The 25,969-nt window shown below is 39.9% G+C and overlaps 1 protein-coding gene across 2 annotated transcripts in view; it reads left to right on the forward strand.

The window, feature by feature from the left end:
- Hpse2 (heparanase 2 (inactive)) overlaps nucleotides 1-25,969 on the forward strand; it is a 596,152-nt gene that overhangs the window by 446,153 nt on the left and 124,030 nt on the right. For both annotated transcript variants that reach the window (XM_005063570.4, XM_005063571.4), the window contains 2 exons: nucleotides 14,073-14,179; nucleotides 18,598-18,712. In XM_005063570.4, coding sequence (XP_005063627.1) covers nucleotides 14,073-14,179; nucleotides 18,598-18,712 — 222 coding nt within the window. The remainder of the gene's footprint in view (nucleotides 1-14,072; nucleotides 14,180-18,597; nucleotides 18,713-25,969) is intronic.

Consider the following 25,969-nt stretch of genomic DNA (forward strand, 5'->3'; position numbering starts at 1 on the left):
TTCCAGATATTTACACCCTATGGATAGTCAGCTATCCTGTTAAGCAGATAAAACACTTCTCAACAAGTAGTCCTTCTGTAAATGTGGGATGAAAGTATACATAGACAAATGAATGAAAAGTTCATGTTTAAAACTATCTCTGGAAGAAAATTCTACTTGAAGCCACCATAGATAAACACCATTGAGAACTACAGTGGAAGTCTGAGCCTTTTTTATATTCTCTTACTAATGTCATATTCAAATCACATATATAGCTTCCATGTTCTTGGGGAGTGTTAGAGTCTGAGAACTCTCAAGATTTCTGGGTCTCTGTATCTCAGTGTAATCACCATGGGACCAGGGACATTGGCCAGAACCTTTTTCTGACACTGCCTTCTATTAGGCAAGAAGAACTAAATGATCTGAAATATTTCTGCCAGTCTGTTTGACAAGTTAGTGGAAAGTATTGCTAGCACCAGGCACAGTGCCAAATGCTGGAGATACAAAATAGAATAAGATGTGGCCTCAAGGAATTCAGTTCTAAGTTTTAATATTTGACTAGGTTGGAACATGTTGCCTGGTGCAACAGAATATCAACGTATTGTTGATCGTGGTGGTGCATGCCTATAAACTAGCCCCTGGGAGACTGAGGCAAGAGGATCAGCCTTTGTTAATGAGATCCAGCCTCAAAAACCAACCTACAGAATGCTACAGTTTTAGGGACTCACTGTACTAATTTAAATGTTGCTCTCTAGAAGGAATGTTCTTCTACTTCTTTACTTGTAAGTTAATTGTCTCATGTGACATGCTTCAGACAGTCTTCTAAGTGTTTATATTACAACAATGTACAAGATAGTCAAGTTCCTTTGTTTTGGATTTTTCTAGCTTTGAACATAATTAAAAGATTGTTATTAGTAATAATATTGTGTCAAGAGAGATGATTCTAACGGTAGTCATGTTATTAGTTAAGTGTAGCAGGTAAGTGTAAGTTTAAACAAAGATGAAGGTGTTATCTTTCCACTTTACCCTTTACCAATGCATATCCCTTAACCATCACAGAATATTCAAAAGCTAAAGGAGCAAAGCTTACTTCCTGGTTTATATATGGTTCCAGAAATATAGGTAAAAGAACTATGGAAAATTGAGATTCAAGCCTTTAAGCATGTGCCTGATGCCCTTAAAGTGGCCTCCTACTTCAGGAAGAAATAGTGGAACCTCTCAGGAGAAATGACCTATATGTGAAAGGCTTCTGGAAGGGAGTAGATCGGGCATCGCCTTTTGGCAATTGGACATGCCGAGAAGTCCTTTCAAGCCATGATCCCTATTCTGATTTCTGTGGTTGTACAAGCAATCATTCCAAAACTTCATGGCAAATACAGTGTTTATTATGTGATAGAACAGACAGGCTGGGATTTGCACGGGGCATACAGGGATAGTCTCTTTGCTCCATGGTAGCTGAAATTGTTAGCTGGAATATTTGATGGCTGGGGTAATCCATATTGTAAATTAAGATTTATCAGAAGGCATCTTTTACTCGGCTAGAGGTAATTTCACCTTAGTTGGGGCTGAGAGCCAGAATATCCATGACTTTTTTTCTTTACCTATAAAGTGAAGATGCTAAGAATTCTATGTTCCCTATTTTTAAGGAAGTTAGGAAGATCACACACAGTGGGTCTATTAATTGAGATTGAGTACTAGTTGTTATTGCTGTTATTTGTTAGTTATTATACTCATTGTAATAATTTTCATGACTAGAAATGCTCCATACTACCTTTATTCTCTGTTTGCTCTTTGCCTTTTTTCTCTTTCCTCTTCCTTTGAACCCTGGAGAATATAATAGGTGATATTTTTGGCACCTGAAAGGCAATGACTCAATTGCTAAAAGCAGCTGTGGTTTCCAAATTTGGACTGCCATTTAGAGAAGAATTCTGTTTTCTCAGCAGTCAGTGAATTATCAGGTTAGATGAAAATCTATATGATACTTTTGGAAACCAGTGAAATGTCTGGACAGCCCACACCTTTGGATGAGCACACATTGCTTTCCATTAGAACAAGAATAATCATCTGTGTTGGGAGGTGAGTCAAACGAAAGAATTCAGACTCTCACAATGCAGAGACAGGTCAAATGGGAAAATTGAGAGACATTTAGGACACAATGCAGATGGTATGGTGCGGAGAGCTGGGCTGACTCCAAAACAGTGATGTAAGAACCAAGAAGAACCACTTTGACTTAACTCATTTGGACTCTATGATTTGTGTCTTCATCTCCTGGAGGAATCAGAGGAGGAAATGACACTTTTTATATTATTTTCAGCAATTCAATAAGCACAGGAAGGAGTTGGTGAAATCCCAGTCAGGAGGAAAGTATTTCCACAAGTACTGTCCATATGATTGCAGTTTGAATATTAAATAAACTACAGTAGGCTTATTCGATATTTGAAAAGTTAATTTCTTCCTCCTTGCTTTCTATCCTCCTACATTCATTTATCAACTGCTTGTGTCACTGTAGTATTGTCCAGACTTCTGAGGATATAATGGTAAGCAAAACTAATGTGATGCTTGTCCTCATAGACCTTACAGTCTAGTGGGAAAAGCAGTCAATGAAGCATGTTGATAATAAAGTGCAATGATGGTTGTAATAGTGTGGTATGGGAACTCATCATGACATGTATCCATTTCACAATGTAAAGGAAAAGAAGCCAAGGGAAGTCTCCCAGAGGAAGTGGCATGCAGGTTAGCACCTAAAGGAAAAGGATTCCTCTAATTAATACAGTTCTGTCTCCTCAGGGTGCTATTTGGGAGCCACTAATAGATGTGTGGGGACAAAGAGAAGGGTTTATGTGGTCCATAACAAGACCATTATCATTCTTACTTTAATACATCTCTCAATTTTTATAAAGTAACTCACATTTAAAATGTCAAACATTGCACGAAGCACAAGTATCTGAAACAGCCACTGCCTAGTGTATACACACACACACACACACACACACACACACACACACACACACACACACAGAGTTTATTCTTCCAGTAAGTTACAACTACCTGGGAGAGGAAAATACCTCAAGTGGCTTTTCTCAAGAAAGAAGAATGTGTGGAACTACATGCTAGACTGATGATTCTAACAGATTAATCTGTGCACTAGTGTTAGTCTCTGGAGCAGGAGTCAAGGCAAGAGGGAGGATGTAGCTAGAAGAAACAAGGATGTCTTAAAGATTACACAGCATAACCAACAATCCAGGGAAGAACCCACTGAAGGAAAAAGAAATATAAAAGATAAGTTTATCAAGACATCCCACATCTCAGAGGAAATGAAGACTGAAAAAATGCTCTGTTTTGACCACCTGGGTTTACTTAGAAACTGATTATGAGTGGAGTAGATGTATAAGTGGTAATGGATGCTACACTTAACATTATTTAATCATCTACCATGTTATTGAATAAAGGTCAACTCTTTTGAAGTCTCAATAATTCAATGATATTATGCTGCTTTTAATAGATCTTAAATTTGAGGCCATGGAAGTAAGGTTGGAAATATATAATCCTGGTAAATTAATAAACACATCAGAAAGAAATTTTGGTTCTCAGTGAACCTTCCAGTTTGTCAATCTGTTCTCTTATATGAGCTTTTTAACATATCAAAAAATTAGTTGCTTTTGAGGACAAAAATAACTATTAGCATAATTAAAGGGGTAATATCAAAGAAAGAGTACACAGAGGACCACATATGCAAAGTGTCTTGGGATGACATTCATGGGTGACCCAGATTTTATGGGGCTTAAGTCTTATGCAATAGGGACCTCTTTAAGGGAAAGGAAGCAAAGCCACTTTGCAAAGTGTAGGCACCCTGGCCTATGAACACTGTAGTGGGCTTCTCCTGGCACACTGACAGTCACCTATGAAAGTGAGTATCTGGTCTCCAAGCAAATGAGCCCATGCGATGGCTCTGTTCGTGCACATAGAAAAGCATGACCTAAGAGAAATGAGCTTTTTCTCTTCACACAAGGAACTAATGGCACTACAGAAGAAGCTATCCCAAAATACGCTAATCACAGGAAAGCCAAGGTTATCATACTTGCCATTTCATTAACTTTAATAGTTTTGATTTTCAGACACAGGTATTTATAGACAACATCATCAACTTAATAACCACTGAAAGCAAGTGGGTAAACTGAAGGCAAGTTTCAGCTGATAACGCTTATGAAAAACTCTCTGATTTCAAAAGCATTAAATTATGGGAGAGGCATCATTATTTTACAAACTATGTTACCTTTCTTTAGTTTGGGATAACAAGAGCACAGAGTAAAATTTTAAATCCCCAAAATGTCACTGAAACAGACTAACAGGTGATCTAGTACCAAAAACCTGGGCAAATAGGTAGTCGGTAGTAGAGAGAGAATAAAAAGAAATTACATGGACAATAGACAGAAAAAAAATAAGAGGAATGTGGTGAGATATTGGGATGACTCACTCAGAAAGCCCAGTGTGTCTATTTAAGAAGGACATTTTAGGCAAACAAAGGCTTGTGGTTCTCCTCAAGCAGCGAAATTCAGTCAGGAGCTAACAGAGCCCTAAACTCACCCTTGCTGGCTAGGGGCTGTTAGTTGTCTTCTTTGAAACTTAGTCTTTTCATCAATAAAATATCTTCATTTACTGACTAAATATTAAATAAAGTCATCACCAGGAAATCCATGGGGCAGGGAAAATATAAAGTTATATTTATGTGCAATAAACTCAAAATCAGAGACAGGTTTAAAAACCTTAGAAACAAGAAGGAAACTTCCTAGAGATGAGGAATATTTCATAGAGAAAATAACATTTAGAATAATCCTTGAAAATAACTAACGGGGAGAGTGGGTGAGAGGGGGCAGGTGGGGGAAACAAGCAACAAAAGTATGAAACATTTTTCTAAAACAGTAAGACCATCCTGCATAGGTTTTGCAGGCTAGGAATAGAGACTGGGTAGCTAAGCAGTGGTTATGTAAGGTAGTAAATACCATCTTAAATAAAGCAGTCAGTGTCCTAACCTGTGGTCACTGTTACTGATTACAGTAACATCAGATACAATTTACTTATTGTTCATCTCTCTGCTGATAAAACATACATCTTAGAGAACAACAAAATGGTTGTTTCCCTGTAACTGGCAATGCAATGAAAAAACACTGACAGTCTTAAAACTGGGGAGTAATTCCAAAGTTAACCAAGGGCATCAGGATAGAAGCTGGTCTAGAAATGAAAGAGGAGAATGGCAGAAAGATACGGAAAGAAGTTATGAGGCTCCAAACTCTGGAAGGAACAGAGGGGAATGAGAAGAGTCAACTTTATCCCCTTTTTGTCCAGTAAAGTTGGTAGCATCAAGTCGGCAACTACATACAAAGGATGGATAAAAATCAAACAATATAGAGAGTTTACCTTGACCATTCACAAATACAATCAAGAGTCAAGACTCTGAAATGCAAGGAAAATATGTAAGTAACATGTAAGGAGCTTCCTGAAGACACCTAGAAAACTCATGAGCTTGCCACCAAAATTTGTCACCTGAGTCCAGCCCCTAAAACCTACATGTTGACTCCCTGAAATAGTATTCTGACCTCCACATACATGTACAAGGTAGCAATAACACACACACACACACACACACACATACACACATACACACACACACAGAGAGAGAGAGAGAGAGAGAGAGAGAGAGAGAGAGAGAGAGAGAGAGAGAGAGAGAGAAGAATATTAGATTGTGTTTGAAAACACCAAGAAGAGCCTTCTTAAAAGCAGTCCTTTGTGAGCAGCATTGAGGAGGCTTGCTTTGGTTACTTAGAGCAACTGTTCTTGTGAAGTTCAGGGGAAGGGTGACTCCCAAGTACATGAGATCCTGGAATTAATGTGCTCCAGCTTCTTTTGGAGGGTGGGACTCCTGCCAGGGTTGATTAGCCCAGCTGGCCTGTCCACTGTTCCTGTTTTATTACTTCCTTTCTCATTAAGGAAGGTGTTGGTTTGGATAACCATAAACAACATGTCTGCTGCAACAAAGCTACCATCTCTCGCACAGTCAGCGCCTGAAGCCTGGCCCTCAGGAGTCTTTTCAAAGACATAGATTACAGCTTTGGGGGCAGGATATCAGTGAACCACAGGAAAAGGAAGACCAGGTCTGGAAAATGTGCCCCATAAGTGGCTATGTTCCTACTTTAGTTTTAAAAAAAATCAAGAGTATTTTCCCTACGTGTGCTCCTTCCCCTTCTCTCTACCTCCCCTCTGCCACAGACCACCTCTTCTACTCCACCCCCTGCCACAGCTTAGCCACCTAAACATACCAAACATTCTCACTCAGTGCCTGTCTCTGAAATGTAAGAGATGGGATCTGGAAAAGTTTGCTCCGTGTGTCTCTCTGCCTCAAGTAGATGGGGAAGTAAGCAGCTGACTGACTGCCACTCAGTGAACTTTTCCTTGGGTGCCCGAGCCTTGACCACATGGGACCCAGGGCTGGAAAAAAGAGCTGGAAGGGAGCTAAGCAGCCAACCTCCTCCTATGCTCAGGCAGGTAACATCAGCCCCGCTCCCTCCTCCTCCCCAGTGCATCCTTAGAATAACTTTCACTGGCACATCATTTCTCACCAGGAGCGCTTTCACTCCCAAAGTCCTCTCCTTTTCTCTCTTCCAGCACAGGGAGAATCATATTTACTCAGAAAACCACAATGTTGAACTATAGCCCTTGGTTTCTTAGAGTTTCATTTTCTGAGGGAATTTTGCAGCTGGTTCCATCTGCTTTTTCTGTTTTATTTTTTTTTCCTTTTTGTTTGTTTGGTTTTTCTCCTCTTCAGCCCAAGCTGATTTTTCTCCCCAGGCTCAACCAGCTCCCAACATCAGCATCTATAGCTCCTCCACACTTCACCATGCTGGCCTTCTCTGTTCTTGGAAGACTCCCAGTTCATCAAGTTTCCCACCATGACCTCAACAGAAAAGGCATAGAAAAATGTACTCATTTGTGTTGACTCCTTGAACTTTCAACATTAATGCTTTTAGGAATATTTCCCAGGACAGATAACTGCTTTAGTTTGTATCCAAATTTTACCTCACTGTGAAGTTTTTGTTCATGTGGGTAACAGGAAGCTTATATTAAGGGGGTGAGTATATCCTAATTATACTCTCTCTCTCTCTCTCTCTCTCTATATATATATATATATAATATATGATTATATATATTGATTATGCTTATGTGTATTATCCAGGTATATTTTAAATCCTAAATCCTAAACTGCCCTTTCCTAGTACTTAACATAAATCTGGGATATTATTCATTAATCCAAGTCTAAAGAAAGAGCAACCAATGCAGATGTTAAACTTTTCAAACACATTCAGGTATCTTGAATAAGTAGAGAAATTCATAAAATATTTGGGGTTAGGTGATTACTATACATCAGGAACTGTTCTTAAGGTCTTTTACAAATGTCAATTAGTTAAAGCATAAATACACTGGAGTAGGTATTCCATTCTACACTAGAACACAAAGAAATGATTTTAAATATTCAAGATCACACAGAAAATATGCAGTAAGGCCAGGACTGAAACACAGCACTCTATCTCCATACCTGTAACCGCCACTGAGTACATCTCACCAATGGTAATGCTGTGGGAAGAGCTAACTGAGGCAGAGCCTAGCACTCCATATAGCCTGAGCAGGAGCTTTTTATCTTCAGCTCTGAGAACAAAAACTAAAGATTATTCTCTTTTGTTCTTCCTACAGTCAGAAGAGAATTCAGATTAACTTATGTTTTTTTTTTGTATGTGGGCTTTGTAGGATCCTGTATACATAGATTTTATAACTGCAAACATTTTTGTAGTCATATCTTCAATTAAAGAAGTAGGCTTTGAACTCTTTGAAATAAATCACCTCATATAAATTACCCCTCCAGGTTCAGCATCCCACTTTCAACTTCCAAAGGTTGACCTCGAACTTGCTCACAAAGTAGTTAGACATGACTATCTTCTTATTTTCAATGTCAGAATGTCCTAATTGTTCTTCATAAAGTTCTTGGGCGTTCAAATAATGTTGGATGACAGTTTGTCTTTAAGTGTTGTGAGTTTGTTGGGTTTCATATATAAGTCACATGCTGCAAGAGTCAGGATTTGTCTTCTCCTCTTAGAAATCAAGACTTACTGCACTGAAGCTTATCAAATAAATAAGCAGTGTTCTTGCTTAGGTCTTTCATGTTCTTACAGGTTTTCATTGTATGTTTCTATTTTTCCTAATCTCTACATTTGTATTTTCAAGAAGCACATGGCCTTTGGTTCTTTGACCTGTTTAATTACCCTTTGTAAAGTCATATAGTTTTCATCAAGAATGGGGTTTACTGTGAACTAGTACAAGGGCAGGTCCTGTATTGCATCAGCCCTTATGTGTTACTAAAGCCCTATTTTCAGTGAAGGCCCAGTTCTGTGCCAGGTACTCTTACAGTATGTAAACACAAGAAAATAAGACTGAGCGGTGTGGTAGAGAGATGGCTAAGCAATTAAGACCAAAGGACTCAAGTTCAGTTCCCAGCAGGCACATTGAAGAGCTCTCTACTACCTGTAACTAACTCTAGGAAGATCAAAGGCCAGAGGCATCCACAGGCATCAGCACCCACATGCACGCAGACACACAGACACAAACACACACACACACACAATACACAATTTAAAAATAATATATAAAAAAGAAAAGATGACTGGGTTTCTTGCCCTCGAACAGATCACAGTCAAGGCTTCATGGAAGCATCATGAATGGTTCTGAATCCTACTGCCAAACTCTAGGAATATCTGGACTATTTCTCTGAATTCATGCACCACCTTAAAGGCTCCCATAAATCAGTGTTCACCCGCTGGGTCCACATCCCTTTCTACTAGCTCAGGATTATCCTGTCAGTGGCCGGACTCGTGTTATTTATTCTTTGTCAAACAGCTGGGATCCTTAGTACAGTCCTGCCAGGTATTATTCCATCTATATATAAGGACATAGAGGCTCAAAGTGGTCATAGAAATAACAGAACCTTTAATTTGTATATCATGTTACAGGTTTCACAATCCTTTTAAGACTTATGTATGACCTCATAGCAGCTACAATGATCTGACATAAGTCAGATCAGACCACTCTCCTGCTAAATCCCTCCAATAGCCTCTGTCACACTCAGAATGAAAGCACCCTCCTTCCTTCTCTGACCTCGTTTGTTCAATATCTCATCTCTTTATGTACCGGACTCCAGATGGCCTTCCTTTGGTGCTACAAGCAATGGTCCCATTTTCACCTTACATCCTTTTCCTGGACTGTTCCTTTGGAAGCATTAACAACCTAGCTCCTCTTAACCAAGTCTCAATTCAGACACCACCTTGCAAAAGTCTCCTCACTGACCGTTGTCTAAAGCATCCTTCTCCTTCCTGACAAGCTCTATCCTAGCATCTTATTGTCTCATTTTCTTCTTGGCTTTTATTATCATCAAAGTTCCTTTTATTTGTTTGTTTACTTATTATAAGTTTCCTCCAATGACGACAGTGTAAACTGGTGGCAGTACAACTGCCCCAGAGGTCTGCTTAGCATTTAGCAGGTGGTTAATAAATGTTTGTTGAAGTAACAAATTAAAGTATTTGAGAATGTCTCAATGTTTTCTATTGGAAATCTTTAACTCTTTCTATGCTGTTTTTTAAAAACTATTCTCCCTAGGTTATTTCACCCTCTTTTGTAGTTTATTATATAATTTTAATAACTCCCTACCAATCCAGCTCTTTGTTTCTGATAGGAGATGATAATCTCAAAGGTATTTTTAACCTTTATTTGTCCCCTGCTGTCTGGTTAATTTTGAGTTCTATAATCAAACACATCCTTTAAAGAAAATAGTTCTTTGAAAGTTTTGCGCAATGTGTTTTAATCATATTCACCCTTCTCTCAACTCCTCTCAAATCCACCCACCTATCTTAGTGTCCTTTATTTTAAAACCATCAAAACCAGTCTTTGCTGCTCACATATCCTTGGGTGTGTTTCTTCCACTGGAACATTGTCAGCATTACCAACGGCTATACTCATAGAAAAAGTTGTCTCTCCCTTTCCTTAAAAGCTAGCCATGACCATTAGCTCCACAGATTGGAGTAGGATTAGTGTCTACCTTCCATTTCCCTTGCTGAGATTTTGTCTAATTTGGGCTTGCACAGGTTTTGTACACACTGTTGCAAGCACTATCAGTTCATATGTACAGTTAGCCTGCTGTATCTAAAAGACAGTTTGCTTGTAGTAGTCTACCACCTCTGGCTCCTACATCTTTCCTCCACACCCAAGGCTTGGTGAAAGGAAGATGTGGTATATACGTTCCTTTTAAGGCTGAACAGTCTACAGTCTCTTATTCCTTGCATATTGGTCAGTTGTAGGTCTCTATTTGCAATAGATGGTGATTAACATAGATAAGGGTTGAGAGATGCATTGATCTATGAGCATAATGATATTATTTGGAATCAGTGTAATACTATATTTGTTTAACAGTATAATAGTATTAACCTCTTTTCTGGGGCTTATAATTTGTCTAAATGTAGGTTCTTGGTCTGATAATGGTGCCAAGTATGGGGTTTCATCTTGTGATGCAATCCAGTAGTGGTTGGTTACTCCTCTGATGCCACTGTACACCAGCTAGTGTGTCTTTCTAGACACAGGGGGTTCAACAAATCATAATTAAAGGCAATCTTAACATCTGCGTGTTAAGAGCCAAGAGGCAGGCATCTGTACTATAAAATACTAATACATTTTAATATATTATTTTCAGAAGGGATTTGTAGTTTATTCCAAATCCATGCCTTTACATGTTAATGAAGTTAAAGATAATGATTTTCATAACTCAAAGATAGCTTGTGATCATGTACATTCTTCTTCCTACATTATAATGTTTTACAAGTTTAGATACTGTTTCTCCTTTTGCTAATGAGATCGATAGATAGATGGATGGATAGATAGATAGATATTTAGAAAATGTTTAGATGTGGAAAAATAATTCCCATACCATAAAATTCACCCTTTTAAAATATGAAAGTCAGTAGATTCTGGTATATTCATAAAAATTTTAAATCATTGCCATTTTAATTTTTTTTTTTTTGGTTTTTCGAGGCAGGGTTTCTCTGTATTGTTTTGGAGGCCGTCCTGGAACTCACTCTGGAGACCAGGCTGGTCTCGAACTCACAGAGATCCTCCTGCCTCTGCCTCCCGAGTGCTGGGATTAAAGGCATGCGCCACCAACGCCCGGCGCCATTTTAATTTTAATACATATTCAAGACTCACAAAGAACCTCATACTCATTAGTAAGTCACTCCCTCTTGTCTCCCACCTTAAACTTCCCCCTCTTTTTTAACCCTGTGGAACTACTAATCAACTTTGCACCTCTATGCGTTTCCTAGAACATATTCTGGCTGTTTTAAATACATAGATTCATATAAATTCACATATTGTATTACCTTTTATATTGAGTCTCTTTCATTTAGCATAACGTTTTCAGAGCTCTCTGTGTTTTTGTTTTCTCCAGTATCCTTCTACAATATCTGTCTCTGGGAACAAAATTAAATTGTAAATACCCTGGAATTCAAAGGTTTAAAAAAGCCAGGGGAGGGGCAACATAATTAAACTCTTCAGCTTTAATTAATTATAAAGGAAGCAAAAACATTTATTACATACACACATATATTGTATTTTAAGGAATTATATCAAAACATAGTTTTCAACTTCACTATATGCTTTTTCTTCTAATCAGTTAAGATGTTTCTCTTGGTCTCCTAGGTTATGCTTTCTAATTCCCTTTGGGATGAGAATTCTGAGCTGTGTTAAAAAGAGTGAGAGAATTGCTTCTCATTAAACAAGATGTCAGACCTGGTGTCCCTTTTTTTTCAGTGTACGAACATGGTTAAGAGGGTGTTGTCTTATTTGTACCTATGGAGATTGAACACTTACTTTTTCCTTGCTAAGCATTTGTCCTCTGATTTTTAACAAATGCCAATGTGACCTCCACCATAATTCTCACTCTTTCTTCCATTATTGACTAGAATCCTTAATTCCATCTAATTTATATAATATTTTACAATTTTGTTTTTGAAAAACTCAGTAACTTTGCCAATACCAATTTTAAGTGAGTTATAAAACAATGCAAATTCTCTCCTAAATGGGAGTGAGACAGTTGCAAGAAGCTGAACCTAGGAAGAAATACGGTCACTTGCTGATAACTACCTATGAGTTTGGTCACATATATAGGTATGCATCTCATAATGTATATTCATATATATTCAGATAAATACACCCTTTCTGGGAGCCCTAAGGCATGAAGAGCTACACTTTAGTATAGTCCACCTCAACTTACAGCATGCCATCAGTTCTCATCTGTTTCTGTTTTGTCTGTTTTCTTCCTTTGTGTCTTTATTTTATGTTTGACACATCCTTAAAACGAATGTGTCTTTGTTCTTTTTTATTGTATATTAATATGGTTATATAAATAGCATCATGCCACGTATCTCCATGTTACTTTCTTTTTTAACTTTCCACTGAAGTTTTATAGCCTATTTGTGTTTCTGAATTGTGAATATTTTGCTCCAAATTATGCATAGTATTTCATATCATATATTGAATACATTTTGTATTTCAGTCCCCTAACTATGGACACCTACCACTGATAGTGACATGGTGAAATCTTCATACTCTTCTCTTTAGAAACCTGAAGAACAGTGGCTTTAGTGAATATGTCTAGGAGAAGAGTTAATGGGTATCTAAATATGCTATTTTCTCTATCAGCCTCCGTTGTGAATTCCAGAATCCTCCAGTCTCTCTTCATACCTTAGCCATCATAGCACCAGAGTTTGGTGCTAGTATAATTCAGCAGGAACTTGCTCCTCATCCCTTCTCTGGACAGAGGCAACAAATAATTTGTGGAGTATGCTCAGTTCTCAGAGATATATATGAAATAAGAGGAGGAATAACTTCATTAAGCTACTTTTGACCATCAGGAGATAGAAACCATAAGAAAAATTCTTCCCGTTCTGAGGTTTATATAGGCTTTTACCTCTATAAGATTTAGTACAGGTTACCAGTATTGGTTGCCAAATTGAAAGCATATCTCCCTATTGCCTTTTCCTTGTTTCAATCCTATAGGTCACCACTCCTGCTAGTTGTTATTTCCTCCAATGAACTAGCTATAGACAAGCTTGCTACTCAGACTGTACTTTCAGAAGCTACTAGTGTTACCCAACACAAGAACTGCCTGATGGCTTTCCAGGGTATCCGCACTGTGATCTGAATAGTTTGGCCAACCTCCAACTTGTAGAGCAGAGACTGGGTAATTTCAAAACTTCAGAGGGACACATTTTAACAACTCTTTGCCTCTGCTTGGAAGGCATACAGCCGTAGTTCCCTGTGCAGATCTGACCTGTGGATCAGGGACTTTTCTTTTTATACTTACTTCAGTTATCTTCAAAATATGGTTGCAATATACATGCCATGCCCGTTATGCTCTTCCCCAGGACATTTTTCTCTCCCTCTCATAGGTCATGACTTCTGATACATAGACAATGTGTTTTATTATAGAAGTGCTGATAGGTCATGACTTCTGATACATAGACAATGTGTTTTATTATAGAAGTACTGTAACATGGTCCTGGAAAGCATGGCTTCTCAGTACATATTAATATAGAAACATGGTGTGACTCATATTTTTCAGTGAAGGATGTTGCATACCTAAAGTCATCTTACGCTCTAAAATATGCATTTGTCCTATCACACTATCACACTTGGGATGGCTTAAAGAGAAAAATGAGCATGTGAACACTAATGCTTTGATGCATGTGGCAGCTCACTCTGCCTTCCTTACAGTCTGCTCCAGAGCCAGCCTTTTAGCTACTACAATAGACCTCCTCTTTTTCTTTTTGAATGGTCTTCCTTTAAAAGGAAAGTAACAGATACACATCTTCATGAAACAAAGCACAAACCATGACCACTTGGGAGCAGGGAATGAGAGACACTTCCTTTAGGGAGTGACAGTGCTTCTCGTTTGGGAACAACTTTTAAAATCTCATCTATCTCTTCTGCTTTTGTTGTGTGAACAGGTGGTCAATACATATACTCCAGGAAAGAAGATTTGGCTGGAAGGCGTGGTGACCACCTCAGCTGGAGGCACAAACAATCTGTCAGATTCCTATGCTGCAGGATTCCTGTAAGTTATTTACATTTTTACTCCTAGTAACTTTCAGGAAAAGACAGTGAAACTACAACCCACTCACTACCCATGGCAAGGCAAAGCTCATTTCCAATTTTATCATCTATTCATTTGTAGATGTATTTAACAACTTTACAAACAGTAGTTAGTCCCTTCTCCAGCTACTAACATGTCATCAGACATAAGCATCAGAGCATAGATGACATCTTGAATTAAGTTCAAACCACAGAGTCAACACCATTCTTTCTCCCGTCTGCATTTTACCATAGTTGTGGGAGTTAGGTAGCAACAAGCATTGTTTTGTCCTCCAGAAACATGACTACAGAGCCTAGTATGAGAGATAACTATATTGCAAAGAATAATTCTGCTGTAATTAGTCTTTGAAGAATACCGGATCTACCAGGTGCCAAGGACTGTCTGAAATGCTTTGATAGTTTGTCAACCAGTGAGATCGATGCTACTGTCTCTGTTGTGAGCCAATGAAGCAGAAGCTAATATTGTCCTCACATTACAGTCAAAGAAGCTGAAGGGCAGAGTTGAAGTAAGTTAGCCCCGGTAACTCATTTAGCTGGTGGCAGAGATCAGACTCAAGCCAGACAGCCTGCTCCAGAGTCCAGCCTTTTCATCACTACAGTAAACAGCTGCTCTTTCTGTCTCCTACAACCTTGCTATGAAAGAAAAGTGATGGGCTTGCAAAGGAATAAAGAATTTCCCTGAGTGGGATTATCAGGAAGAAAGGTGGCATTTGTGTGGGACATGGGAAAGTGTTCTGGTTTGTGGGTGAAGAGTGGTAGAACTGACTGTGTGATGCCTCGGTCTGAAGAAACGTTCCTGGAAAGGCATAGCAGAGGGCAGAATACAGCCTTGCTTCATTCAGTAGGGTTGGAATGAAGGCTGAGACTATGAATAGAGTTTACACCAATGCATGGAGGGCCTTGAAAACTATTTAAAGAAAAGGAGGCCTTGTTCTGGGCTCATACCAAGGCACTAAAGACTTCATAGATGAGAGAGATAATCTGACAAGCATTTTAAAATTTAGACCCTGTCAATGTTGTGCACAGGATCTTGGAAGGGATGAGAAAATGAACTTGAAGACTACAGTAGTTGCCTGGAGAATGACTTGAGCCAAAAGCATAGAGCTCTGCTTGGCTTTCCAGTGTGGTGTAGCCAGGACAAACCAAAGCCCTCACAACCAGAAACTAACCAAATTATTTTTTCTGGTCCATGTGGCCCTTTAGCCCTGGCTTTCTGGCTGAGTAATACATGAACTGTGGTTTTACCCTCAGCTATGTGTTTTGCTACCAACAGCTGTTCCTAATTAGACAGATGCAGTTCCGTTCCATTGAGACAGCTTCTCTCATACATTTGTGAAGAATAGATCAGGCTGCCCAAGCAGATGGCATTTGCAGATGGAATCATGTCAGTGTACATGAAGATATCTTCTCAGTGCAACTCCTGGTGTGACTCTGGTCTTCTTTGTTTGTAACCTCAGCATCTAACATTGGGTTTCCAGAGACGTCCAATAAACATGGTTGAAATAGATGAAATGAAGTGAATCAGCATTTAATGCAACCCTGCTAAGAGCCTTCTTTCATAATTTACTACCCACTAGTTTGATTGGAATCCTGTTGCAAGAGGGAAAAGCCAGGTTGGCAGTCAGTACTAAGGAGACCCCTTGGAATCAGCTCAGGAATGGCTTTGCCTCAGCCGTAGCTAAACAATTCTGCTTTGACATCCAGCAAGCAGTACACGGTTGTTCTGAGTTTTCCTGAGCACTCTTCCTTTTAAGGAATGGTGTGAAATAAAAAGTACCATAGATCTTCATGAAGGCAGCTGAAACAGAGACCTCTCTTTGCATGAGCATCAGCCAGACAACCACAGAGCTCTACAGGGATTTTGCAGATGAACCTAGTTTTCAATAGTTGGGCTGTAGTTCAGATCATCAGTGCTTGGTTGACAGAGATCGGAAAAATCTAGTTCATTCTTCTCCTGGTCTTCTTTTTCACCTCCTTGTCGTCCATCCTATGTTAACTCCACAGGCAACACATAGCAATGTGCTGTGTTTGTGAAGGGATATCAGTTGCTTCCTAGAAAAATGATACAGGTGTAGCATTCTAAGAAGCCCAAGAAGCTAGCAAGCATGCAAATGTGTGGCATTTTCCTAGGACTTTTCCAACATGTCACAGATGTAGAAAGCTCCTAGGGCATGTGCAAATGTGTGCATGAATCAGAATTCTCTGCTAATGGGGACTGAGGATATTGCTATTCGATAGTCCTGAAATTCTTTGGAATACTGCAAATTCATCTTGATAGACTGCTGTGTCTCTAGCATCTATGGGCATAAAGTAATAAATAGTAGGTGTTCAATAAACACTTATGAAATGGGAGAATGGCTACTGAACAAGTGAGCAATGGGATCATACACAAAGCACGAAAAGACTGTCCTGTGTTGCTATGAAAGATGCTGTTGGTGGAGGGACTCGTGCATATGTGATTACGTATTTTCTCGGATTTTATTTCTTCTAGAAATGAAGCTCCGTGTTTGCGTCTATAGATAAATATTAAATATAGATCATGATGTATTTGTACTTTTGAACATGGCAAGAGCTCTGATTTAAGAGGCTTTTACCCAGAGTCCGTGTTACAGCTCCAGCACAGTGCATCCTTCGATAATCTGTTTGCTACTGTGCCTCAGAACCAGAGCAAGAGCTGAACCTATTATCCTGGTCTCACAGGCTTGCCAAACTAATGAAAATAATAAAAACAAGTAGCTTTGCCATGTGATGTTCCCAAAGTCATTTCGATTCTCTGGGTCACAGTGTCCTAGTGTGACAAAACTAACGCAACAAAGGTTCTGCTGTATTGTACACAGACTTTCCTTTATTTAAAACTTGCTTTTGTGTTTTTCTTTGCTTTGGGATTTGGTTTTGTAAATCTAATTGTCAGTAAATGTGTTCATTTTTATGAGAATAAAATTGTAAATGTAAAAAAAGATTTGAGAATGTGAACATTATTTATTCATAATATAAGAATTAGAAATGCTCTTTATTCCAGCAAGGAAAAAAACTTAATTCTAGAAGTCATGGGTTTGGAGCCCCATATGGTTTCAGATTTGGGAAATCATAACTATGCGTAATTTTTCCCATGTGCTGAATGGTGATTTCCAAAGTTTCTAGATTCTAATTTTATCCAGATAAATGTCAGCCTAAGCAGTGCTGTGTACCTACAACATGCCAGGAACTGTATTGGGTGTTCTGAGTCTAAGCTCAGATTCTGTGTGATTGAGGACCTGTAACTAACGGGAAGAGACAGATGGATGTTCACCATCCACCGTGCTGGCAGAGGGCATAGACAAAAAGAGTTCTGTGAAGGCAGAAGGTGATGCTGCTGACCAGGATGGCAGAGTTTAGAAAAGAACACTTGATCTGGAGGTTAATATGATAAGAATTTGCCAAGTGGAAGGAAATGAGTTAGAGGAGAGTAGGTAGGAAATGCGAAGCAGGAGTTAAAACACGTATGAAGACTTGGGTCAGTACTGGAGAGCATGCTCTATTAGCTACTCAAAAGTGGTTTTGTGCAACAGGCCTGCGGAGAATGAAGTTTGAGGTAAGAGCAAAGATGAGGTGATATTTCAGCAGTGGCAACACAGAGAGGAAAAAACAATAAATGTCTAAAGTGATGAAAGAATTAAACGTGTTGATATCAAAGGCAGAGTCAGAGTGGAGTTCAGGAAGAATCTAGGCATCAGGCTTTTTTAAAGAATAGCATGTTGTGTAAACTAGGTATTTTGTATAGTCAGGCATAAATAAGTGCATGGTCAATGCAGGCTTACTAAGGTAACATGCTCTAATCTGTGAATGATTTATTGTGGCGTTGAGGAAAGCATCATTGCATTGACCGGGACAGTGATATATGAGGGAACCAAGTGACAAGGTGGTTTTGCATTGGTCATAGCCTGTGTAGGTTAGAATCCTATGGAAAGTGGGTGTGGTGTTACAGAGTGGAGAGACTGAGGATGCAAGACGCACTGTGAAATGCTGTGATTGCATGTCTGTGGTCAGGGACGACACATTAGGCCTATAAGTGGTCACAGTATTTATTTGTTAGTATTCCACAATTAAAATATGCCATAAGCTGTGATAAATTTATGACCATGAGCAATTCATTTTATTCCCTCAGACTTCGGTTTCTTTTCCTGTGAAATAAAGTGTTTAGATCTGAGAATCTTTGAGACCTCTTACAAATTCATGTTCAGCACCAAAAGTGATTTTCTCTTCTAAAGCACCAAATAAATTTGGTGGTGCCTGGGGGAGGGGGCAGTGTTTATTTGTGTATTGTAGATATGTATGTTCAGTTATTGTAAAATGCCATTTTAAACGTGCTGATGTGTTTCTTTTTCTTTTTTTTTTTTTTAGATGGCTAAACACTTTAGGAATGCTGGCCAATCAGGGCATTGATGTTGTGATACGACACTCATTTTTCGACCATGGATACAACCATCTGGTAGACCAGAATTTTAACCCATTACCAGTAAGTAAGCTGAATAAAGATTCCCAATTCCTTTCCATATCATTTGGTTCTTTTGATCAGGTCTTTTTCCACACTAGGAGAATTTTTCTCCTTCTGCTATTGGCAGTCTCTTTCATAAATCAGACATAGCATTCTTGTCTTTGATTTCATGAACTATTCCATGGGCTTTGGATTCACCGACTCCCACACACACACCTACACACACACACACACACACACACACACACACACACACACTTATATGTGTATAATGTATAAGTTCATTACTATTACTTCAGCAAACTTTGTGCAATTGAGATTCCGCATCTCCTTGTGGCCTGTTTGAACTCTGCTTGAGAGTGGATTTTTCCAGATTGTTTTCTTTTAATGCTAATAGGAGACATTAGTTAATGTCAGATGCAGCATGTTGAAAGCAGATGAGGGTGTTCTAAGATCAGATACAGTGGGAGCCCATCTCTTAACACTAAAGTGCACTTGGAGTTAGATGTTGACCCCTAAGTGATGGTGAAGAGATTTGTCCCAAGTAGAGAGTTCTAAGTGACCTGCTGCATAATCATCAGAGAAATCTTAATTAGCCCAAAAAAGCTGGGTTTTGTCTTTTTGTTGTTTTGTAGTTGTTGTTTTGTTTTTACTTTGCTTTGTTTGGTTTGGTTTTTAGAAATATCACACAGATGATTCTTTTACATGACTGTCGTATGATATTATATTATATCATGCACGGTCCTGATGGAAGATCAGACTCTTCTCCCCATAACTGCTGTTGTCCTTAGAGATGCCCTGTCTCCTTTGACAAGGTCACTGAGGGTGAGACAGGGAACGGAGAATGTAATGCCATCTCCAGATCCAGATCTGTGCCTTAAATTACTGTTGCCTTGAGAGTCCTGGAAATAAAGACATCCTGAACAGTTCCTGCCATTTGCTACCTTTACCTATTTCTACCCTACTGCTTCTACCTTCCAAACCTCAAGTCACGAGGCCTTCAAGCCCAGAACAAGGAATAGTGTGGCCCACAGGAGTATCATTCCCAAGTCTCAAAATTGAAACCAATTGGCACAATCGTTTACTCACAAGACAAGAATAAGCCTCAAAGTGTGTATGCAAGACTGAGGTATGAAGGACTGGGGAGAGAGTTTTCCATTTAGAACCACAGAGATTTGTTTTGTTTTCTTTTATCTGTGAAAACAAGACAAAATAATTGGAAAACTACATTCGAGGTGTAAATATTAAACAAACATAGAGCACATCATCTATTTGAAATAAATATTATTAAATGTTTTTGAGCAGCAGGAGTTAGGGAGGAAGCAACCATGAATACATAAATATTAGAATGCAGGATCACGGATGTATGTGCAGGAGGGGCGTTTCTGAGCATATGACACACACGCGGAGAGTCAGCTAGTGGTAAGAAGCCAGATATGCAGACTGTACACAGCTTTCTAAGCAGAGCAGAGGCTAACACTGCAGAAGCGCGAGATGGCCAGTACCTGAGACACAGAAGGAGGGGGTACCCATAGAAATGAAGTAGGCAGGAGTGAGATTGCTCAAGGCAACAGGACTGTTATCATAGCAGCAAGAAAACCGCTGGAGAGCTTTAACCAGGGAGGTCATGATAACTCTCACTCTGACATAGGCAACAAGTACCATTTTCAGCAATGCAGTTAATAATTACCAGTCCACAGGCGCACGGTGCTCTTTTATTTGGTGAATCAGCAAAACGGAAGTCCTCCTTTTTGTCCTCTTTCCTTCCTTCAAATTTCATTCACTCATCTTTATCATGTCTTATTTGTTTATTGATAATTCCTGGCAGTGGATCTCCGGTGAACCAAAATGATCAAGTCCCTGTACAGTGTGGAGAGAAGTAAAAAATTAATATATAAGATAATTGTAGTCTATCACAACTGCTCTAAATAAAGACTGCTGTAAATAAAGCCTGCTGAGGTAAATATGGCTTTATTAATTTTCCTGAAAAAAAAATAAAGTTCTAAGAATAAGTGGATGCCCAAGGTCAGAGAAGTCACAGTCGCTGGGACTCCCTGGGTTTTCTAGCTCTAAATCCTATTTTCTCTTTACTGTGCCATGTTATTTCCCATGGTGCTAATGTAGGTGTCCTTGCTGTGGCCTGAGGCAAATTCTGCCTTTGACTTGAGAAACAGGAGAGAAGGAAGCAAGCTAGAGAAAGATGGGTCCATAAACACATTAAAGACATAAACCTTCATAGCTTTATTCCCCACAAGTAAGAGTAACTGTCGGTGGCTTTCTTTAGAAATGTCACCCAAAAGTCCTCAGTTGATACCCAGTGGCCCCAGAGCTCTCGTGGCCTTTAAGATGCTAAAACAAGTTCCATGGATGTGGCGCAGAGACCCAAGTGAGCAGGGCAGCTACGTTTCTGGGAACATCAAACTCTATTAAAGAAATCACATGTAAAAGCACTTAAAAAGGTATCCATCTTTCCTTTTTATCTTTCCTCATGGTGAAAATTCTACACCTTATAAGTAGGAAATTTGGCAGCTGAGAGAGTCTGCCCTAAGTCCCCCTGGGAAGAATTTACAAGGCCAGGTCTGAGACACTGCTGCCTGGCAAGATGGGCGATGGAGCTAGACCTGGGGGTCACACTGATTGCCATGTCGGGGGATGTGGACCTGATAACGAGCATTGCCAATAAAGGCTTGTGGATTTTACATTGTGGTTACAGCTTCAGAAGAGTTTGTTAAGAGATTAGAGGATTCGTACACTGAGCTTTTAGTTTGTCTCCCAGAAAAATAAAGTATTTTCTCTTCGTATTCCTTCAAACCTAGCTTAGTGTATTTCAGGAAAGAATCCTATTAGCAAATTCTTTTCTGTTTCTGCTGGATTCTTGAGTAAATCCAGAAACTGTGAGTCCCTGTGCCTCAGGGCTCCTCAGGCCATATTCAGTTCCTAGTTAGCTTTGCTGCATGCGTTCCAACCCAGCTCTGATGGGGCCATTCCAATAGCACCAGTCAAAGGACAAGATGACACTTTAAAAGTGCTTTTGAGGAGTTAGGGTGAGGGGAAAATGGTACAGAATATGTTTAGGATGGGGAAACTGTTCTGGACATCATCAAATAGTGGTACTTTATATGTTGATCCCAAACCACAGGATGGACACCATAGGTAAATCCTACTGTAAAATGTGGACTTTCTGTATCACTGATAGAAGGTGACCAACTGTAAAGTCACCACTCTGATGAGAGCTACTGATAACGAAAGAGACGGCGCACATGTGAGGACACAATGCATGGGGCATCTCTGGGCCTTCTAATAAGTTTCCCATTGGATCTGAAGACTTCTCTTTTATAAAGAGGCTCTAAGACGTAGGATGAGACAGATGGGAAGGGATGGGGGAAGGGAGAGAATGAGGAAGGGTTCTGTGTCCCCTATTCTGTTCAGGAAATAACTTTCCAATGCTCCATTCCTTGTTTCCTCATGGTTTTCCTGCTAGAAAAGTGCCATCTTCCTCCTGCTGTGTGGCTGTCATCCTCCTGAGAGAAGGAGCACATTTTAGTTCAGCCATGCATTGTCATCACTCCCACCCTTTCCGCTGATGGGCCTGCCATTGGGAAAGAGGGGACATGTGAGTCTCCACAGCCAGGCAATCAGTCGTGGGCTCCCTTGGGAGTAGATGATGTTTGTGCAGAAGAGATCTGCACATTCAGCGGACAGAATCCAGACCCCACCAACCCTGGGCACTTCTCCTCAGAGAGGGTTTTGGAATTCAGCTTATTCCTTTTTTTCAGAGTGTGATTTACAGAGCTTTCAGGAAGAGGAATGGGAAATTACTAGTCTGCATCTTCCTAACTCCCACGCTAGGACAGCAAAAGGAGTCTTCACACAAATATAATTCAAAAGAGGGGGGAGGGATGAGTGAGGGAGAGAGAGACAGAGAGGGGGAGGAAGGGAAGGAAGGAGGGAAGGAAGGAAAGAAAGAAGGAAGGAAGGAAGGACACTGAGCTCACGATCATGTAGATATACAGATGAGATATGGTCCTCCATCTGCAGAGCCAATAACCCACTGTGTGTTTGTAAGAGTGCAGGTCAGTCCTGATTAGGACTACTTTATATATAAAGAGCTACATCATGTTGTCTTAGCATGTCTACTCTGGGCATAGTGGTCTAGCTATGGGCACTTGGTACTCATTTTTTGCTTACTGTGCTTGATTAGTAACAACAAATATTCAACAGCCATGTACATATCTGTTGACCACCCTCTGTGTACATCGTTCTAGAATACACTCATCAGTCATATATTGGAGCACAGGGCAGTAGTCTGTAGTGACAGGCCACCTATGGTTGCAGTCACCATAACAACATATTCGGAGTCAAGCCATCACTGTCCTTTTGGAAAGGAGCCCTGCCTTTTACCATTGCCAGCCTGGCTTACTTAATTAACTTATCTACCACAAAATTCTAGGACAAGTTGTTAAATATCCTGTCTCTTTTTACCTTCAAGATGTCCCTTAGAGATGGTACCACTTATACACAGCATAGATGAGATATGGACACAGGATGAGCTTAATGCACCCTTCCTTCAGAAGGAACGCTGAATTATAAACCCATACCAGTGTTACTGGATTAACTGAGACTTGCACAATCCAAGGAGGCATCACAAGGAGCAACAGAGCCTAGAACTGTGACAAGATTTATGGGTCCTAGCTCTACCATCAGGTGTGTGTGTGTGTGTGTGTGTGTGTGTGTGTGTGTGTGTGTGTGTGTGTGTGTGTTTGGGTTCTGGTTTCCCACTGATTGAATCGAATTAAGGATAAAACTGTCCCCCTTATACCTTCAAATTCATTGTCAGTGTACTTAAGAAACTTATTTAAAGCATAAGATTTTGATTTTGCATTTATATGTAAGTATGGAAAATTATTGGATGAGACTATATCCTAGGGTAAGGAAATTACAGGCACATTTTTTTCTCCTTTGTGTACCTTTTGTTTGTAAAGTTGTTTGCAATCAATATTTTGTAATCTGAAAAAGGAGATATTTATTTCAAAAGGCTATGAATGAATTAAAGCCTTAAAATCCAAGTAAATATAAATCTTAACTTTATGTGTATTCCTTTCATTCATATGGATTGATTACAGCCATCATGTTGCTGGATGCTGTGTTCAACACTGTAGGCAGCATCTGCCCTCAAGGAACCAACATCCCAGATACAGACAGATGGTAGATAAGTTAATAGGGACTATGGCAAAAGCATTTTTAAAGAGTAAGAAGGGGCACAAAAGGCAGACTGGTGAAGCAGCAAGCGCCATCTCGGAAGGCCTTCTGGGAGAGTCAGGCCTAGGTGCGTCCTCAGCAAGTGGCAGGTTAGCTGGAAGGAGGCAAGTTTTGGGTGGGGACATCTAAGCATGGGCAGTAACAATTCATAGACACAGAAGCACTCATTTTCCAGTGAGTCATGGTAGATGAGTTATGGATAATTACTCAGAAAGTTTTTCTCATTGCTGTCGCATGGCCACACAGGGTGTGTGAAACTGAAGAACTCCAAAGCTACAAACCTGGAGGTGGTACAGGGGAGGTGCAAGCCCAGACAAACTAGCCTGTGACCTTTCTTCTCTTCCTTTGCTTTCCCGTGGGATCCATCAGAGACATGAAAGAAGCAAAGTGTACCTGTTTAGGGGTAGCTGTGATGTGAAATCCAATCCTGTCATTAGGGTCCCTAACAAAGACTTTTCCATGTGCAGCCTTCTTTGTGGGAGCCTATTCCTGCTGAGAGAAGGGCAGGCTTGGCTGTGGGATCAATCGCTGGGACTCGGGCTGCCTGCCCAGTGAACATGACTGGCTTCTTCTCTCCTCTGTCCCTGGAAACCAGAGCCTGGACTCTGCACCATCTGACCAGGCAGGCAGCACTTGGCCCTCATGCCTTTACATGCAAGCGTCTCTGATTATTTTGCTCAAATCTTTTGTCTATTTATCAACTTAAGTGGTTTGCACATTATAGCAGCAGCCTGCAGTAGTAGTTGTAAAAGTCCACACCTTTGGGAAGTAGAAAACAGCTCTGGGCCTGAAATCAGATGCAGCTCAAACTGCAACACAGTAATTTTCTAGTCTTAGGAGCCTTCATTTCCTCTGTGAAAGCTGGTGATAACTGTGGAAGTTGGAGAGCAGGAAGTGTTTGAATTTACTTCTTAAAAGAACTGGCTTTTACTCTTTATCCCTGGCATACGAATGGACTTTGGGAGCCCATTCCATATGGAGGGAGGTGCTCTAGGCCTGGACACATGGGGAGGGCCTGGGCCCTGCCTGGGATGTTATGACAGACTTTGGAGATCCCCCATGGAGTGCCTCACCCTCCCTGGGGAGCCAAGGGAAGATAGGATGGGGGCTGGTAGGGGATGGGGGAGAAGGGGAGGGAGGGCAGCAGGGATTGACATATGAAGTAAGCTTGATTTTAATTTAAATTGAAAAAAAAGTACTGACTTTTAGACTGATGTGCTTTTCCAGTTACCTCCTCTAGGTACTTGAAATTACTAGAAAACTTCAGTGAACATCAGTTATCTCCACTCTGAGGACAGCATCTACCTCAGAGGGTCACAGAGGGTTGGATGAACCCGTGCATGTGTATCTTTCACCCCATCATAAATAACCAATGGTTATTAGGTGCTTTTTGTTGCTTTTGAAGCTACTTTGTAAGATGTAAAATCGTGAATCACCATAGTTATGTGGTAAGAATCTTTGAATATTTGTATGGGTGTATGGAAATAGATTCAAGTAAAGATGACTAAAATATGAAATATGTTCTCTAAAGTGAAAAGGACATAAAATTAAAGAAACAAAAAGGAAAGTGGTGATTCTTGAATTTGAGAGGAAGTGACTACAAATAGTTAAAAGCAAACTGTATATTACATTTTCTTTCCCTCCAGAGAAGATGTGGCCAAACTTTCCAGTGAAAGCAATTAAGGCCTTGACAGGGCTGCATTGCTAGCACTAACACCTTCATGTGGTGTTTATAAATGGCCCAATAAGCCCTGGGAACCATGATATGTCACATCAAAGTGCTAATGACAGCACATTATGTGAATCATTGAATAGCAACAATTGAAAATCTCACTCTGCCATCAGCCATTTATATTGTTCCCAGATTACAATACTGAGGGATCACAGCTACTGTGAATTTTGCAAACCTAAATAAATGAGAGCGCTGAAGCAATCTCAACATTGCTGTGTCTGAGTTTAGGAGCATGCTGTGCCACCCTTGAAGCAACCTACAGATAAAGATGAACAAGGTCGGCTCAG

Source organism: Mesocricetus auratus, unplaced genomic scaffold (assembly GCF_017639785.1).
Source record: "Mesocricetus auratus isolate SY011 unplaced genomic scaffold, BCM_Maur_2.0 Super-Scaffold_4256, whole genome shotgun sequence".
NCBI lineage: Eukaryota > Metazoa > Chordata > Mammalia > Rodentia > Cricetidae > Mesocricetus > Mesocricetus auratus.